We start from the raw sequence: 16,806 nt of genomic DNA, 5'->3' as shown, positions 1-16,806 counted from the left end.
CAGGGTACAAAAAATGTCCCTATCAGGAGGACGTTAGTCATTTTTAACAGGATCTGAGGGTTTTAATAGTCTCCAGAGGCAGCTGTGTGCAGTCTGATTGGTGTCCTCAGGTGATGTCATCTTCAGACTCCGCCCACACTGACTCAGGTGACAGGTTTAAAAAACATGGAGATTTATTTCTGTGCAGGTCGACTGCTCCCAACCAGGATAACAACTAGGCTTAACTTCTCCAGTTGTATTGGTTCAGTCAGTCTCATCGGAGAACAATGATTCAAATCAGAGATCAATGGTTCAAACCCACAGCTGCTGCACTGAGATTGTACTGATTCATCCAGTGTGACCAGTGTCGTATACTGAAATTCACAGCCAGCTAAACTTCCTCTGTCATTTTTCATCCAAGGAATAGGCTGAGTTGTATCTGGATCGAATTTAATGCCAGAAATTGTGAAACTGCAAGAAATACAGAAACAATCAATTACTACAAGATAAAATAATACAAGTTTATATGTAGCCTACTACAGAGGTAGCGGATCTAACAGTCACAGATCTACGTGGAAAGTCCAAGATCGCACCTCACTCGTTTCAATAACAAATGACTCACGGATAGACTACGGCAGAGTTTGCAATCTACTAACGGTAAATAATGATTTACTTACTCATATTGCCACTACCAAGGGCTAAAACAAATGTCGGGGAGGAAGAGCATATCTTGCTACAGTAGACTGGCTCAGCTACAGAGCAGGTAAAGAAAAACAACATCACTTCCTGTTAGCTGACACAAAAACCACAGATGCAAAAAACACATAAATGAACGTACTGCGCCCTCCACAGGCCCAAAAATGCAACTGCAAATACAAATGAACACAGTTCCAAGACAGATATCACGATCAGATCAGCTGATCCACAATAATAATATGTGACTGGTAGATCAGCATGAACAATCACCTGTAGGGTAGCTCCGCCTCCACCTGGTGGAAGAGAGACCACACACACACAGTGATGGGCTTTATAATTGAATGTTAATTAAATATAAAATACACAAAGATATGAAAGTAATACAAATATTTACCTTCACCTCATAAACATCAACATCCCCCCTGAACAGGAGAGGGAGGGGCTCAGTGTGATCAGAGTCACTGAGCTACTTTAACCTCCAGCTCAGTGCACGAGGCACCAGAACAGCCTGATGAATAAAGATCATCAACAACCACCTGTCATTGATCAGTTTGGACCTGCAGCCAAAACTGATCAGTGATCAGCTGTGGATCGATTGATCGATGTAGAGCCTCGAACAGCAAAGACAAACCATCGAGCTCACCTAAACATGAGTGATGGAGATCAAACTGAGAGAAGATGAGCTGAAGCTCAGATGTTCATCACATCATCTCGTCCTGTCATCAGATGCATCAACTGTGTTTTTACTGCAGCTTTCATCTCATTTCATTCTGACACGTTTCATATTTTCTCTCTTCACAGACTTGTTAAGTGTGGACTCTCAGAGAGTCACTGTGAAGTTGTGGCCTCAGCTCTGAAGTCCAGCCCCTCCCACCTGACAAAACTGGACCTGAGTGACAACATCCTGAGTGATTCATCAGTGGAGCTTCTGTGTGCTGGACTGGAGAGTCCAAACTGTAGACTGGAGACTCTGAGGTGAGTTCACTGACTGGACCTGTTGGAGTTTCTGACTCCATGTTACTGCAGCTGGTAGAAGGTGAAGGGTCAGAGGTCACTCAGAGGTCAGTGTGGTGGTGGTGATGATGATGATGATGATGATGATGATGATGATGATGATGATGATGATGATGATGATGATGATGATGATGATGAGCTGCTCTCAGATGAAGCTGCTAACAGAACAGCTGGATCGGCCACTGTAGCTGAAGCTGAGTAGATGTGATGTAGATCTGAGTTTTCCCTCTTTGCTTGGTTCAGGGTCAAAGGTCAAAGCAGCTTCCCAGTGTGAGAGGTCAGGTTAAAGTCCTGTAGCTCAGAGAACAGTGTTGGTTTGATGATCCCACTGTGGAGACACTGAGGCTCATGAACATCAACACTGGGCTCCACAGGAAGGAAGCTTCAGCTCATAGTCACATGACAACAAGGTCATCAACGCTGTCACCAAGGAGCTTTGTCCTAAACTCTCTGCTTTTATTCTTTATTCAGATTGAAGGGCTGCAGGTTGTCAAAGATCAGCTGTTCTTCTCTGGTCTCAGCTCTGAAGTCCAACCCCTCCCACCTGAGACACCTGGACCTGAGTGAGAACTACAAGCTGCTGGATTCATCAGTGAAGGATCTGAGTGGTTTTCTGGAGAGTCCAGACTGTAGACTGGAGACTCTGAGGTCAGACTCTGTTTTATTTCTCTGCTCAGATGAATGTGATGTGAAAGTTGTGTTGACACTGAGCTGCAGACATGAGGCTGATGTTCTACTGATCCACATTGAGGGTCGTCATGGTGACGGCTGTTCTCTTCTTCTCTGCTTCTCGTCCAGTCAACTACAGAAACACATGTGATGTGTCAGCCAATATCCCATAATAAGCGTGTGTGTATGTGTGTGTGTGTGTGTGCTGGTTTCAGCTCTGTGAAATCAGTCAGAAGGTTTTTCTGTCTCTGAGCTTCAGCCTCACATGTTTGTTGTCATAGCAACAGAGTTGAGCCTCACATGTTTGTTGTCATAGCAACAGAGTTGAGCCTCACATGTTGAGCGTGGTCAGTAAACCTCTGATCAATGTGGCTGCTCAACATGAGTTTGTCTGGATGGAGCCACAGGTGGAGCTGACAGGTGAAGAGGCGGAGTCAGCAGCAGCTTCTCATGAATATTAATGAGCTGTTTTCTCTCCATGTGACTGTTTAACCTGCTTCCTGTTGCTTCAGCTGTTGGACTTTGATTTTCTAAACTTGTTCTTTCTGAAGCTTCTTCAGCTCTGAACAGATGATGAGACACTGAATGCTGTCAACAAGGAGCTTTGTCCTCAACTCACTGCTTTTATTCTTTATTCAGATTGAACAGCTGCAGTTTGTCAAAGATCAGCTGTTCTTCTCTGGGCTCAGCTCTGAAGTCCAACCCCTCCCACCTGAGAGAACTGGACCTGAGCATCAACAAGCTGCAGGATTCAGGAGTGAAGGATCTGAGTGGTTTTCTGGAGAGTCCAGACTGTAGACTGGAGACTCTGAGGTCAGTTCACTGACTGTTACTGTTGTAGATCTGAGATCTTTGATCCACAACTGAACCTGATTGATCTTCACTCAGAACTTGAATCATTGACTTTGATGTGATGAATGAAGGAGGTTTGAAATAGTTGTTGTCTCATGTTTCCACTTGTTCTTCTCTCACACTGACAATGACTCTTCACTTTCAGATCCTTTCACTACATAGTCATCAATAATCAATAATCTGATCACTTCAGGTGTGTGTGTGTGTGTGTGTGTGTGAGAGAGAGAGAGAGAGAGCGATCGGGACACATCGGATCAATCATCAGTTCATCTTCTTTTATTCTTCATTCAGATTGTGGGGCTGCAGTTTGTCAGAGATCAGCTGTTCTTCTCTGGTCTCAGCTCTGAAGTCCAACCCCTCCCACCTGAGAGAACTGGACCTGAGCCTCAACAACCTGAGCTCTTCTTCTTCAGCTCTGCAGCAGCTTCGTGATCTTGAGAAGAGTCCAGACTTTCGACTGGAGACTCTGAAGTGAGTCTGATCTGTAGCTGTTTCCACAGCTGATGAGACTGTGGGAGTGATAATGACATGTAAAGTGTAAAGTGCAGCAGGTGAACCTGTCAGGATGTGACATCACATAAGACATCATACATGACGTCACAGACACAGAAAACGCTGCAGCAGCTTCAATGTGTCAGTCATCAGTGATCCAGTCACAGGTAAAGGTGTTGAGTCAAACAGGAACAATGAGGTTCACCTGTCACTCACCTGAGAGTCTCTAGAACTCCATGTTCACCTGGAATCAATATGAACCATCAGCTGTTCTTGTTCTGCTTGACTCAACTGATGCAGCAGCTGATTTTAGTCAATACATGATCAATACAAGTTTCTCTATCAAACATCAACAGCCAATCAGAAGCTCTCGTCCCTCAGGTACAGGAAGTTTCACCTGTAACATGAAGGATTAGGAAACACTGCTTTATTTCTGTCCTTATTAACACACAAACACCTGAACCTTCTCCTTCTTCTTCTTTACAGGGATTGATGAAAGAGAGAGTGGTGGAATCTCACAGTAAAATGTCTCTGAGTGTGAAGACGAGTTGGACTCAGACGGTTGAAGTCGGGTGTTCTTCATGTTCTTGTCCAGGAGGAACATGAGGTTCTTCTCCTCCACGTCTTCATGACAGTGGTTTCCATCACAGAGCTGAGTCAGCAGCTCCCACTTCCTGTTTGTCAATTCAAATACAACTTTATTTCACCTGCAGTGAAACTCCCTCTACTACCTTGGACGAAGCAGCTCCACCAATCAGAGGTGAAGAGCAGCCTGGCAGGTAAAACCCAGGGCAGAGAGAGTCCACAGGGCCTCTCGCTGAAAGGCAGGATGTTGGAAAGGAGTTGGTTAAGTTTAGTAAAAAGACCAGACAGGCCAGATAGATGGAGAGAGTCCAGACCAGTAGGAGGGAGTCACCTGTTGAGTAACGCACATATCCTTATATTGAAAGCCTTGTCGGAATGGTGGGATGGCATGTGGAATAGCGGTATGTCGGAGTGGTGGGATGTTGGAATGACAGCATGTAACCACTCCCTACATAGGGAGATAAATGTAGTGGACTATATAGTGAGCCCAACTGAAAATCCTTCGGACACAACTCTTGGCGCCGTTAATTATGTCATTGTTAATGTACCACATTAATGTCGTCTCACACAACACTTTTCCATTTACTACTGCATTTTGTTAAATTAGAGGCTTTTGATTACTGTCCTGTGATTTTTATTTCCGTATTTTGTTTTCTATTTAAGCATATTTTCATATTTTATTCTCTTGGCTCTTTAGTAACAGCACACGTTACATTGTAACCTACAGAAAAGAGAGGGAAGGGTAGGAAGAAGGAAAGGAAAATGAGGAAAGGGAAAAGCAGAAGGGACAGGAGTGTGGCCTTGGCTAAAACATCCAAGGCACACTTCTGAACTTACCTGAACAAGGCCCAGTGAGGCCAAAAAGTAGCACAAATGCCCAAACAACTTAAGGCTAGAAAGCTTCATTTTTTTAAACTTTGTATTTCATGGAGGGGAGTTCTATCACTGATTCCTAACCCAATGGCACGAGAAATAACGGTTTTTAACAGTGAAAAACAAAGTCACCCTCAAGTACAGTGTATGGGACCCCAAAAGGGTTTTTTTTCACTTTGGATGACTCCCATTCACTTTGGATGGGAAAACGTTTTGGCTTATAACTTTGGAGCCCAACGCTGCATCCATTCCCATTCCCAAGACCCAACCCATATATTTCAGGGGAGCTGAACACGCCAATCTTACATCATAATGTCTCATTTATTGATCATGACAAAGGGCTAAGGTTTATCAGATGTACATCACGAAATTTCCACTTTAAGGTTCAACTTCACTATGACATAAAGTGACATCGAGACCTAAAATAATCCAACAACATAAATTGCATATTGGTTTTGTTATTACCTTCCCTGTGATTGTACACTTCTACCTAAATAGGTGATAATGTTAATCTGTGTTCTGGTTGATTAAGCTTTTTGCTATTATAATTCTTAAAAGAGATGATTTACACAGATATACAATGATCTCTAAATAAACTCTGGGGAAATTCTGTGTTTTTATTGTATTTCAATACTAAATTCAAGAAATGATCTGAGAATTTCATGCTGGATGTGCACTGACTGTCGGCCAGAGCTTGTATAATAAATCTCACTATTCTTTTGGTGAAAACACAGCAACACTTTTCAATAACTTCATTAATTGCCACATATGCCAAAGAAATTTCACCACACACTCAACCATTATACAGAAGTACACCAACAGTAGTTCAAAGGTAATAGCAATGACATGACTTAACTCAAAAGTTTCATGATACACTCAAAAACATTAAATTAGATCACAGCACTACAGATTTTGGTAAACTTCACAGCAGAGCAACAAAATCAGTACGACACACTTGGTGCAAAAAAAAAAAAAAGATTCAGTTTCTCTTAATGTTCATTAAGTTTTCTCTAGAATAACATTTCCTGCTTTTGTAGGTGTATGTGGAGATTTCAACATTCCAAATTAACCATACTTCATATTTTTCTGCTCAAAAAAACACATCTCAGTTTGAGGAAAGGTTGACTCTACTATAACATGCTTAATAATTTGCACTTCTGCTTGGAGTAGTACTACTATTTATCACCATGACTTGACTTTGGTAGAGTTTCGGTAGAGTCGTTTCTACCAAAAGCCTTGTGTTGCCCAGCATACAGCTGCAGGAGACCACTGGTTTGTCTCGAGGGGGTGGGGGCGGGCTACATGCTGACTGGACTGCATTTCATTTTTCTTTATCTGCCATATGAAGAGGCTTCTTACTCCAAACACTGGATAAAGTTTTCTGGGAAAAGTCCTTTTGGAGCACCAGATCCAAGGGTTAACCAGTCACTCTCCTTGAACCCGGTGAGCCAGCCAGCATCCTGCAAAGACAGCAACCACAAGCACCATTATCACCCTTATTCACTGTCAGACCATCCCTCTTTCTAAAAACATTACTGGACTGAATGAAAATGACTGAAAGGTTTAAGGTTGGTTCCATTGTATACGATGGCAGGGTTATTGTTTTACTCTTTCGCGTCTATCTCTGGACGAACTATTCTGGCTTTACTTAAATGGTTCAAATGGCAACAATTACTTACTTCTTCATTTTTCTAAAAAGCTATGATATAATTTTTTTGTTTTTACAGTTAGGTGTGAAAAGGGGGTTTTACTTTGAAGGACATACAATTTATGAGGTCAAATGAGCAGGATATCCTGTTTGCCAGTCCCTTTTGCTCATGGACATTTGCCATGTAAACATCACTGTGTGGGGCTCCCGAAGACTGTCTTTTATTCAGAATTTTGGAAAATTTTCATCAAATAAAAACTTGAAATCACTATCTGGGGAAAGTAAACTTTATTTTTTTAACATTTAATTCAGTTTTGATGTAATAGTATTTTTGTAATACATTTGTTGCCATATGGCAACAGTAATCAAATATGGAAAATTCCTGGTGCATTCAACGTAATTGAGTCCCATTGACTTACAAAGCATGAACCTACCCTGAGACTATGTTTGCATAAAAACATTATATTTTTTTATGTTTTGTGATTAAAGGTAAATTGTAACTGTACTCTATATTGTCTAAATTGACTTGCACTTATATCTTCTGTATAACTGAATGAAATGAAATAAAATGAGTGATTGAATGTACTTCATTGAGACGGGTTCCAGGTTCCAAGTTCTCAGACATTTTAGATAACTGTTGAAATTATACTGTATGTTTTTACTGTATAAATGTTTGTTTGTTTGTTTTGGTTGAGTATGAGATAGATTTGTTGAGTGTTGCTTTAAATAGAATTAGTTTTTGGTCAAAAATGTTGATTTTATGGGACTCCACGATTGCATATTGTTGCCATATGGCAACAATTTACGAACGACCCCCCCTTTAAAAACAATTTAAGATTTTTCTTAATATTTCTGTTATTTAGACGATTTTAAGTAATAAAAAGATGCAAAACATTTTTTACCATGCGTTAGTATTTCATGCAATAGAGGGTTAAATCCGGGGATACTTAATTCACTACATCTGTTACTTTCCTCCACGCCTTTGATTCACCTGTCCCAGTCACCACTACTAACTATTTTTTCTGGAATCCATGTCACTCAAAATGACTTGTTTGTGTCATGGCCGCAGGTGAACAGGATGCACCTACCTCCTTATATGGTGGTCAGGATCTCCTTATATGGCGTTTCACAGGCGGAGATCTATGCTAATTGCTGATCACCGGGGGCGTGCTGTTAGTTTACGATGGGTTGTTGTTCATGATCTTATACACGAAATCTGAGTTTCCCGCACCGTTCATGAATCCGGAGTAGAGTTTTAGTAGCGTGGACTTTTATGTGCAAATCTACACACAGATTTACTAACGTTTCATGAATGAGACCCGTTGTTTTCATGTCAGACGAGTGGGGCAGTCTTGTAAATAATGTAAATAATATATTTTGTATATTTTTCTCCTAATCCCCAAGATCTCAAAGAAGAGTTATATAGTGTCTAAGAACAAAAATAATAATATAACATAAATATAATATAACAATAACAAAAAATAATAATAATTTTCTGTGTGTTTTGAACAAATATAGTTGAAGTATAGTTATTTTCCGTTTTTTTTAGAATGAATATTCTGAAAGCCCAGGTTGTCTTGGAAAAAAAGGACGTCAATGACCTGATTGTGAATTACAGGGCTGAGGTTTTACAAGGATTAATACACAAAAAGACCAGGCAAGAGAAATACAGAAGAAAATCCGTGGACTCTGAAGGGTTAAACACGTCACTGCTCTGCTCACCTGATCCTCTGCTGAGGCAGTTGGAATCACCAGCACCACGTCGCCTCGCTTCAGCTCAAGCTCGTCTGAGTTTGCAGCTTCAAAGTCATGCATTGTTTCCACCTGTGGAAAGAAAAAAATGCTAAAAAAGTAAGCATGTTCATCACCACTGTTGGGCACATTACTTTGAAAAATGTATTAGTTATAGTTACTAGTTACTTTCCTCAATAAGTAACTGAGATAATACATGATAAAGTAACTACCGTAGATGACCATTTAGTAGCCCGGGCGTTTAATATGCTAAATCGACTTGGACCCCAGGCGTTTATAAGAACCAGGCGCGTATTTGCAACAGGCTACAATTTATTTTTGCAATGAGCAGCACCAGACCTTCATGCAAAGAACAAGGAGCTCACCATAGCACCACTGGAACAAAACTACTTTTTCCCCCGACGCATCTTTATTGACATCAGACAATAAATAAAAAGACAGTTTGTCTGTGTAACCGCGACACAGGGAGCTGATCAGAGCAGTGTTATGAACGTTAACGGAAGGGGGGGTCGATCGCGGTAATTTCAACACTGTACATTAGCGCATTTATCTATATCCCTATATCCCTCAGTCTAGCGCGCCTGTGTCTGTGTGTGTGTGTGTCCGCCTGCATGCGAGAGAGAGAGCGAGAGGAGGGGCTGACTGACAGAAGAGGTGAGAGCCGGTGAAGCGCTGTTAAAAAAAAAAACTTTTGCTTTCTGTGCAAGACTATGGTAAACACTTAATCGCCCGGGCGTTTAATTGAACCGGCGTTTATTTTGCCAAATGAGCTCGGACCCCGGCGGCTATTAGAGCACAGGCGCGTATTTGCACGCGGGCGATTATTTGGTCATCTACGGTAATTACAATGAAAGTAACTTGCTTTACTTTTGTTTTTTAATAAAATGCTCAAATATGTCAAATTACTTGGACTTCCCTCCCTAAAGGTCTTTGCACACTGAGTCCGTTTTTTTCGCATGCGTTTTTCGTATCCGTCATCTGACAAAAAACGTTATGCACAGGCTCCTTGCACACTGAGTCCGTTGCGTTTTATTCGCATACATTTTTATTTTTTGTGAGGGAGACAAAAACCGTCACGCAGTGATGCACTTTGTGGTTCTCTCACTTGTCGAGAAATGAACCTGTTCCGAAAACTTTAATGACGGACAAAAGTTTGGGACTCGGTGTGTAAACATGATCGACACAACATGAGGTCGAATTTATTTTTTAACGTGCGGCACTTTCGGGCGAAAAAAAACGGACTCGGTGTGCAAAGGCCTTAACTCCTGTTTATCTGGAACCAACCAACTCACTCCGTATCCTTCCACACAGACAGGCTCTGCAACGCGCTGTATCCCTCCGCCTCTTCCACACGGCGGATAGGCGGAGTGATACAGCCTGTCCATGTGGAGCGATACTGAGCGAGTTGGTTAGAGTTGGGCCAGTTGATGAACCGAAAATAATGACATCCTACACTGAAGTGGGTGTATTATTTTCTGATGGACTTCTTGAGCCAAGTAAAGTTGCAAGGGTGGGGGAAGCAGTAACTTTTTTGATTACTCGTTAATGAAAAAAGTAACGCCGGTATTCCCATCACTGTTCATCACTCATATCAAAACCCACACGAGTGCGAGTACTGTAAAAGTTAGCAGTGAGCTAGCAGGTGGAGGAAGTCCTACCTTATAGAGGAAGTCGTCAGGGAGTCCCGACACGCCTCCAGATGCACTCATGTGTTTGACCGTCTGGTTTGCAGCTGTAACTCCGTTGTCTCCGACGGTCGTGGGGGAGATGATATCGGCATCACGATCGTCATCACCTTCATTACTGGACGCAGGTTCGATCACTACGGAGGGGATTGGCATTTTCTCCTGCGGAGTAAAAACAGCATGGACCACCGTTAATGACCCTGTACGGTCTTCCAGCAGACTAAAAAATCACAATTCATAAACAATCACGGTGATTGATGTGTCTTCAGTGCCCACACAGCTCTGTCCAATCAGTGGAAGGCAGTCGGCTGACATCACGTTTTAGTATCGCTTCGGCTCGCTTGGAACCAGGGCCGAGGAGGTACTAAAAATGGTACCTGGTACCAGGTACTAGGGCTAGTGGGAAAGCAAAAAAAGCGGGCCGTGCCGTGCCAGTGGAAAAGCGCCAAATGTAAGTAAATAAAACTATTGCAGGGCCCAGTGCAGCGTGATCTGAGCTCCGGCCTCTGAGTCCAGGAAGAAGAGCTGGGCCACAGGTTTGATGAAAACCCTCTGAACCTGTGAGACGGAGACGGAGGCAACATGAACAGCAGTGATGACACCACCTGTCCTCACCTGACATCAGTCATGTGACACAGACTCCACCACTACCTCTAACTTAAACAACAACATGTGACACTTCACATGTGCAAAGGTTTTGTTCACATTACTGCACTGGATGAAAAGCTGTATAACATGTGATGACAGTTGGTTCTTTGATGTGTGAAATGTCTGAAAACAGCTCAGTTCTGACTTTGTGGTCAGGGCAAGCAAGGCAAGTGGTACTTTACTTGTAAAAGAAAGAAAAAACAAACAAATACTACCTAAGTGGAAGCAGTATCTCTCCTTACATCTGATTTAAACTGCCATCTGTCTCATATGGGATCAATATTGCAGCTTGTAAGTGCTCCCCCCTGTTGACCATGGAGCGCTACTGTCTTGGGAAGGTGGCTTGACCAGAGCTTGACTACCAGCCCATTGCTCCTCGTCACTTCTGTCGTGTATGTGGGCGTGACCGTGTCTCGTTGACAAAGACAGGATCTGATCTCAGTTCAGCTCCAGTGTCAGGATGGTCGGTGAATACTGCTGGACAGATACAAGAGATAAACGGCTGTGAATGGAGGCAAACTAACAGCATATTTTCACTGCCTACAGTAAGTCCTGTCTGAAGATAAAACACTATTTAAGTGTACGCTCTATATACATTTTTTACAGTGTGTTTTTAACAAGTAGAAAAAAACTGTGTCTGGCACTAACCAACTCTGCTCGGATGTTGTATCCCTGAAGAAAGGGAGATGTAAATAAAGAAACTGGACATAGTGTTCAATCTCTTGAATATCGTAACATACACCTGTATTGTAAACAGGTAATACAGGTGAGTATATGTGAAAAGTCTCAATTTATCACTTCCTAATGAACTGTAAATAAACAGAAAACACTGTCTACATCATCAATAGTTGTTTATTCCTGTTCTTTCCTCACCACCATTCCTCTTACATTCACATGCCGCTCTCTGCAGGCCACTGTTGACCAATTTAGTTCCACCAATCAGAGCGCTTCTCCCTATGTCACGTTGTTCTAAGGTTGGACAACCCTGGGATGAAACCCTATGAGATAGGCAGACAGCAATTTTTTCGGCAAAAACTACTTCTTAATTTTTCAATATGGCTAAAATGTGTGTCTGAGGTACCTGCAATAGCGACGCACGATATCCGGAACGCATTCCCGGAATCATTTGTATCCCATTCCCCAAACCCAAGACATCAATAAACTAATGTATAACATATATTACTTTAACCTTCAAAGTTATCTAGCAAGCGTAATGTTACCGTTGCTAATGTCTTTTGAACTTCGTGAAGTTTTACGAGGAGAAACAGGAGATCGGTGGAGATTAAGCGTTAGCTTGTAGCTAACATTATCTAGCGCCGTTACTAGCTAGTGAGTGACCAAAACGATGATTTTTCCCCACTTTTCGTTAGTCATGTAATGCCCGTTCAATCGCTCTTTAGCCACGTCTGTCTTCTATCACGGGCAACATTTTTCTGTTGTATAAGTTAATTCAAAATTTCCTTAGGCTACAAACAAATTTAAATCTGCCTCATTTTCAATGGTTTCCAATGGGAGTTAACCCTTCCGTGACCATTGTCTGTCCAACCTAGCAACAGTAACCGTGGAGGGCGGGACTTGACAAAGGGTCAACTATGGCAGCATCCATGACTCTCGGCGCCCGTGGACCGACCTTAGCTAACGTTAGGCAGCGGGTGACTCTGCAGCTACGAGACTCGTTAGCTTCAGTCACGTCGCTAGCATCACAATGATCATCATCACAAACATTATTTGTCCACTCACCTCAGTCTGCAGCCGAGTTTCTGGCAGCAGGTGCAGCTGCCGTGATGTCGCTCCTGCTGTCGCCACCGTTTGGCGCCGCGCGGCTTTTCACTCTTACAACTGGTGCAATATTTACTAACTCCACTTAGCTGCCGTTCGTATCGCTCAGCGGGTTTCCAAGGCAACGACTCCAGCCGCTCGTCACACTCTTGGCTTGTGAGCGTTCGGCTTTGTGATTCAATGTGATAATTAGTGTGTGTTAGTGTGTGTTAGTGTGTATTAGTGTGTTAGTGTGTATTTATGTGTGTTAGTGTGTATTAGTGTAGGAGCTGTTAGTGTGTGTTAGTGTAGATGTTTGTGTGTATTAGTGTGTGTTAGTGTGTGTCTGTCAGTGTGTGTTAGTGTGTTATTGTGTGTTAGTGTGTATTGTAATAGTGTGTATTAGTGTAGGAACTGTAAGTGTGTGTTAGTGTGTCAGTGTGTATTAGTGTGTTAGTGTGTATTATTGTGTGTTAGTGTGTATCAGTGTGTGTTAGTGTGTATTAGTGTGTGTTAGTGTATATTAGTGTGTTAGTGTGTATAAGTGTAGGAGCTGTTATTGTGTGTCAGTGTGTATTAGTGTGTGTTAGTGTGTGTTAGTGTGTATTAGTGTGTATTAGTGTGTGTTAGTGTGTATTAGTGTGTATCAGTGTGTGTTAGGGTGCCAGTGTGTGTTAGTGTGTGTCAGTGTGTTTGTGTGTGTTAGTGTAGGAGTGTATTAGTGTGTCAGTGTATTAGTGTGTTATTGTGTATTAGTTTGTATTAGTGTGTGTCAGTGTGTGTTAGTGTGTGTCAGTGTGCGTTAGTGTGTATTAGTGTGTGTTAGTGTGTCAGTGTGTATTATTGTGTATTAGTGTGTCAGTGTGTATTATTGTGTGTATTAGTGTGTGCTAGTGTGTATTAGTGTGTTAGTGTGTTTGTGTGTATTAGTGTGTTAGTGTGTGTTTGTGTGTATTAGTGTCTTATTGTGTTATTGTGTATTATTGTGTATTATTGTGTTATTGTGTGTCAGTGTGTATTATTATTATTGTCATAGCTGGTGTTTGAATATGTTGAATAAATGTCTAATGATAACACATGGTTATGATAATATGACTCGTTAGGGTCTGGCCCCACGTCACAGATAAACAAGTTTTCTGGGGGAAACCCTGACTTTCATATTGTATTATTTCATTAATTTGTGTTTCATTACAGTAACAATTTTAAAACAATTGTTACAAAAACATGTTTCATGGTTTTTTTTTATTTGCTCCGAGAATATGAGGTAAAACAACAGTCGAAATAGATGCAGCCAAAATAATTGTGACTAATCCATACAGTACATGAGTCGACAACCAAAATAATGGTTAGTTGCAGCCCTAATCCTGATAATTATCCACCCAGATAAAGAGATTAATTTACCAGGGTATATACAGGAATCTTGAAGTTAATTCTAATACCTTTTGAAGACATTTTCAAGACCTTCTCAATATTTATATACACCTCACCGCCACTTCAAGCTGTAACCATTTACATCAGTGACACTTTTAACGTAACATGCAGTTTTAATTTGTGATATAGACCACTATGATGCTACATAATTCAAAATAGGCTGGGATAAGGCAAAGTTTATAAAAAAAAAAAACATTGCTCCACTCTCAAAAAACAAAAACAACAATCTTATATTCTTTTTTTATGTACTGCTTCATCTTTGTTTTTTCATAAAATGAATAAATTCACACACTTTTACAATGTTGTTTAAGGGCTCTTGGAAAGCGAATTCAGAAAAAATACCTTCAAAATTTAAGACTTTATAAAGTCATGAAAAGACTTTTTCCTGTAATACTTTTTAAGGGTCTTAATTTTCCCCAAATTGATTTATCACCTTTTAATACTTTTCAAGACCCCGCGGATACCCTGTTTACACGCAGACGGCAACTGCTACCGTGTAAACTGTTGACAGAGTTTGACCTCGATACCAGTCGTCGCTCCATCCCTACTAGTCCTGAACGCTACCTGCTGCACCAGCTGAGACCTTGAACCCTGCACTGGAGAAAACAACTATCTGGGGGAAACCCTGACTTTCATATTGTATTATTTCATTAATTTGTGTTTCATTACAGTAACAATCTTAAAACAATTGTTACAAAAACATGTTTCATGTTTTTTTTTTTTATTTGCTCCGAGAATATGAGGTAAAACCACAGTCGAAATAGATGCAGCCAAAATAATCGTGACTAATCGACTTATCGAAAAAATAATCAATAGATGAGCCGACAACCGAAATAATGGTCAGTTTCAGCCCTAATCCTGATAATTATCCACCCAGATAAAGAGATTAATTTACACACAGACGGTGAACCGCTACCGTGTAAACTGTTGACAGAGTTTGACCTTGATACCAGTCGTCGTTCCATCCCTACTAGTCCTGAACGCTACCTGCTGCACCGGCTGAGACCTCGGAGGCTGCACTGGAGCTCCAGGTCCACGAGGAGCTGCAGCTGTGTGGGATCAGCTGGGTGGAGGCTGCACTGGAGAAATAAATAAGTAAAAAACAAGCACACAAATAAACATCGCAAACTCCCTCAACAGTCCTACATTTGTCCTATATTTATTTATTTATTCTATTTTATTTAACCACCCCCATCTTCCCTCCTGTACAAATCAAACATCTGTTGTTTCAACTTTCTTTTAAACTCACTCAGGCTTTTACTATTTCTAATGTTTTCAGCCAAAATATTCCACACAGTTGACTGTTTTGTTCACTCCAATGTAAATATATCTGCTGTGCATATGTTGCACTGACTTGTTGGGTGAAAGAAAAAAAATCAACAACAGTAGGCTATGTGTATATCTGCAAATGTTTCTGTGCATGTGAACAATCTGAAGAATTCTCTACAATTTTAACTATTTTAGTGTCATGGCAAAGCTACTAAAGATGAGAGTGCTTTTCATTCTGCCCAACAGTTTGTAGCTGGTTAGTTAAAAATCCAGTAATATGAGTGAAGTGTGTGCTGCTTGGTGCAACAGTTTGATTTTGGTAATGCTATATATAGTTTTGGTTGCAGAGCTTCATTTTGCAGGATATATGAGGTCATTTGCAGTTTGGGTGTGTGAGTTTGATGAATACTAGTTTGCAAAATTGTGTTTTAGCAATTGGAAAGAAAAAAACTCTCACACTGAAACACACCTGTGGAAGCAGCACAATCAGCACACAAACACACCCACACACACATGCACACGCACACACTTACCCGCGATTATGCTAATGAGGAACGTCGTCATATTAACTGATGTCACGTCCGTTTCTGACAATAAAACTCGGCGGTAAAACTCAGTAAAAGTTCATAAAGCTCCGTTGTTCCGTGAACTCGCGGTTTGATGCAGAATAAATGAGGGTTAAAGTGCTGCTAGCTCAGCAGCTACAGAGAGAGCATCACAACAGCAGCAGTTTGGACCTGGACCCACCACACTGACTGTTGGTGTGTTTCACTAATTAAGCTCCCCGCGCTGCAGCAGCTGAACCGGAACTATGGAAACTCCTCTTCAGGAATATTTACACGATGCACAGAGACGTGAACTTTTATGATAAAGTGTTACTGTGGAATATTGTGTTCAGGTTTTGAGAATGAAATTAAAGAAACACTGTTGGGATGTTACAACACTGCAGTTCTCCCCATGGACCAGCTGAGGGCAGACTGCCACAATAAAAGAACTTCCTGTACCACAAGAAAAGTAGTTCATCAATAATTTACTGGAATAACTTTATTAATAACATTAACTGGGAAAAGATCTGGAACTTACCTGCTAGATATATAATTAATAGAAGTATCTTTTAAAATAATTCACAAAATCTACCCATCTAAAGTTTTTTTTTTTTTTTTACAACGATTAAAAAAGATATACCGGTAGATTTAAACTGCTCTTTCTGTGTAGAACACCCTGAAGATATTTTTCATTTGTTTTTGTCTTGCCAAAATTATGGAAAGATATTTGCAACCTGATTTCTTTTTTGATTGAACCTGTTTTTCCCTGTGGTTTGAACATACTATATTGTTTGGCTTCACTGAGAATCCATCTGCAAAAGAAAAACAATAGGTACTATATCATCAATCTTTGTGACAAAGGCCTCATCACTGTATAAAGGGGGCACATGGTGAAGCTCTGGTTCATAGA

At 41.1% G+C, this 16,806-nt stretch overlaps 1 protein-coding gene and 1 long non-coding RNA gene across 2 annotated transcripts in view; one reads left to right on the top strand and one right to left on the bottom strand.

Moving 5' to 3' along the window:
- The window catches only part of LOC311000760 (NACHT, LRR and PYD domains-containing protein 3-like), a 164,394-nt gene extending 160,606 nt beyond the window's left edge, over positions 1-3,788 (top strand). Inside the window, exons 16-17 of the mRNA XM_083991589.1 lie at positions 2,998-3,171; positions 3,502-3,788. Coding sequence (XP_083847715.1) covers positions 2,998-3,171; positions 3,502-3,685 — 358 coding nt within the window. The 3' untranslated portion in view covers positions 3,686-3,788. The remainder of the gene's footprint in view (positions 1-2,997; positions 3,172-3,501) is intronic.
- Positions 1-16,806, bottom strand: part of LOC311000770 — a 128,403-nt gene that overhangs the window by 108,694 nt on the left and 2,903 nt on the right. The gene's annotated exons all lie outside the window — the stretch shown is intronic.

This window comes from Trachurus trachurus (genome assembly GCF_905171665.1).
Source record: "Trachurus trachurus genome assembly, chromosome: 17".
Classification (NCBI taxonomy): domain Eukaryota; kingdom Metazoa; phylum Chordata; class Actinopteri; order Carangiformes; family Carangidae; genus Trachurus; species Trachurus trachurus.
Note: the sequence above shows the minus strand (reverse complement) of the source record. Positions and strands in the feature narration are given on the sequence as shown.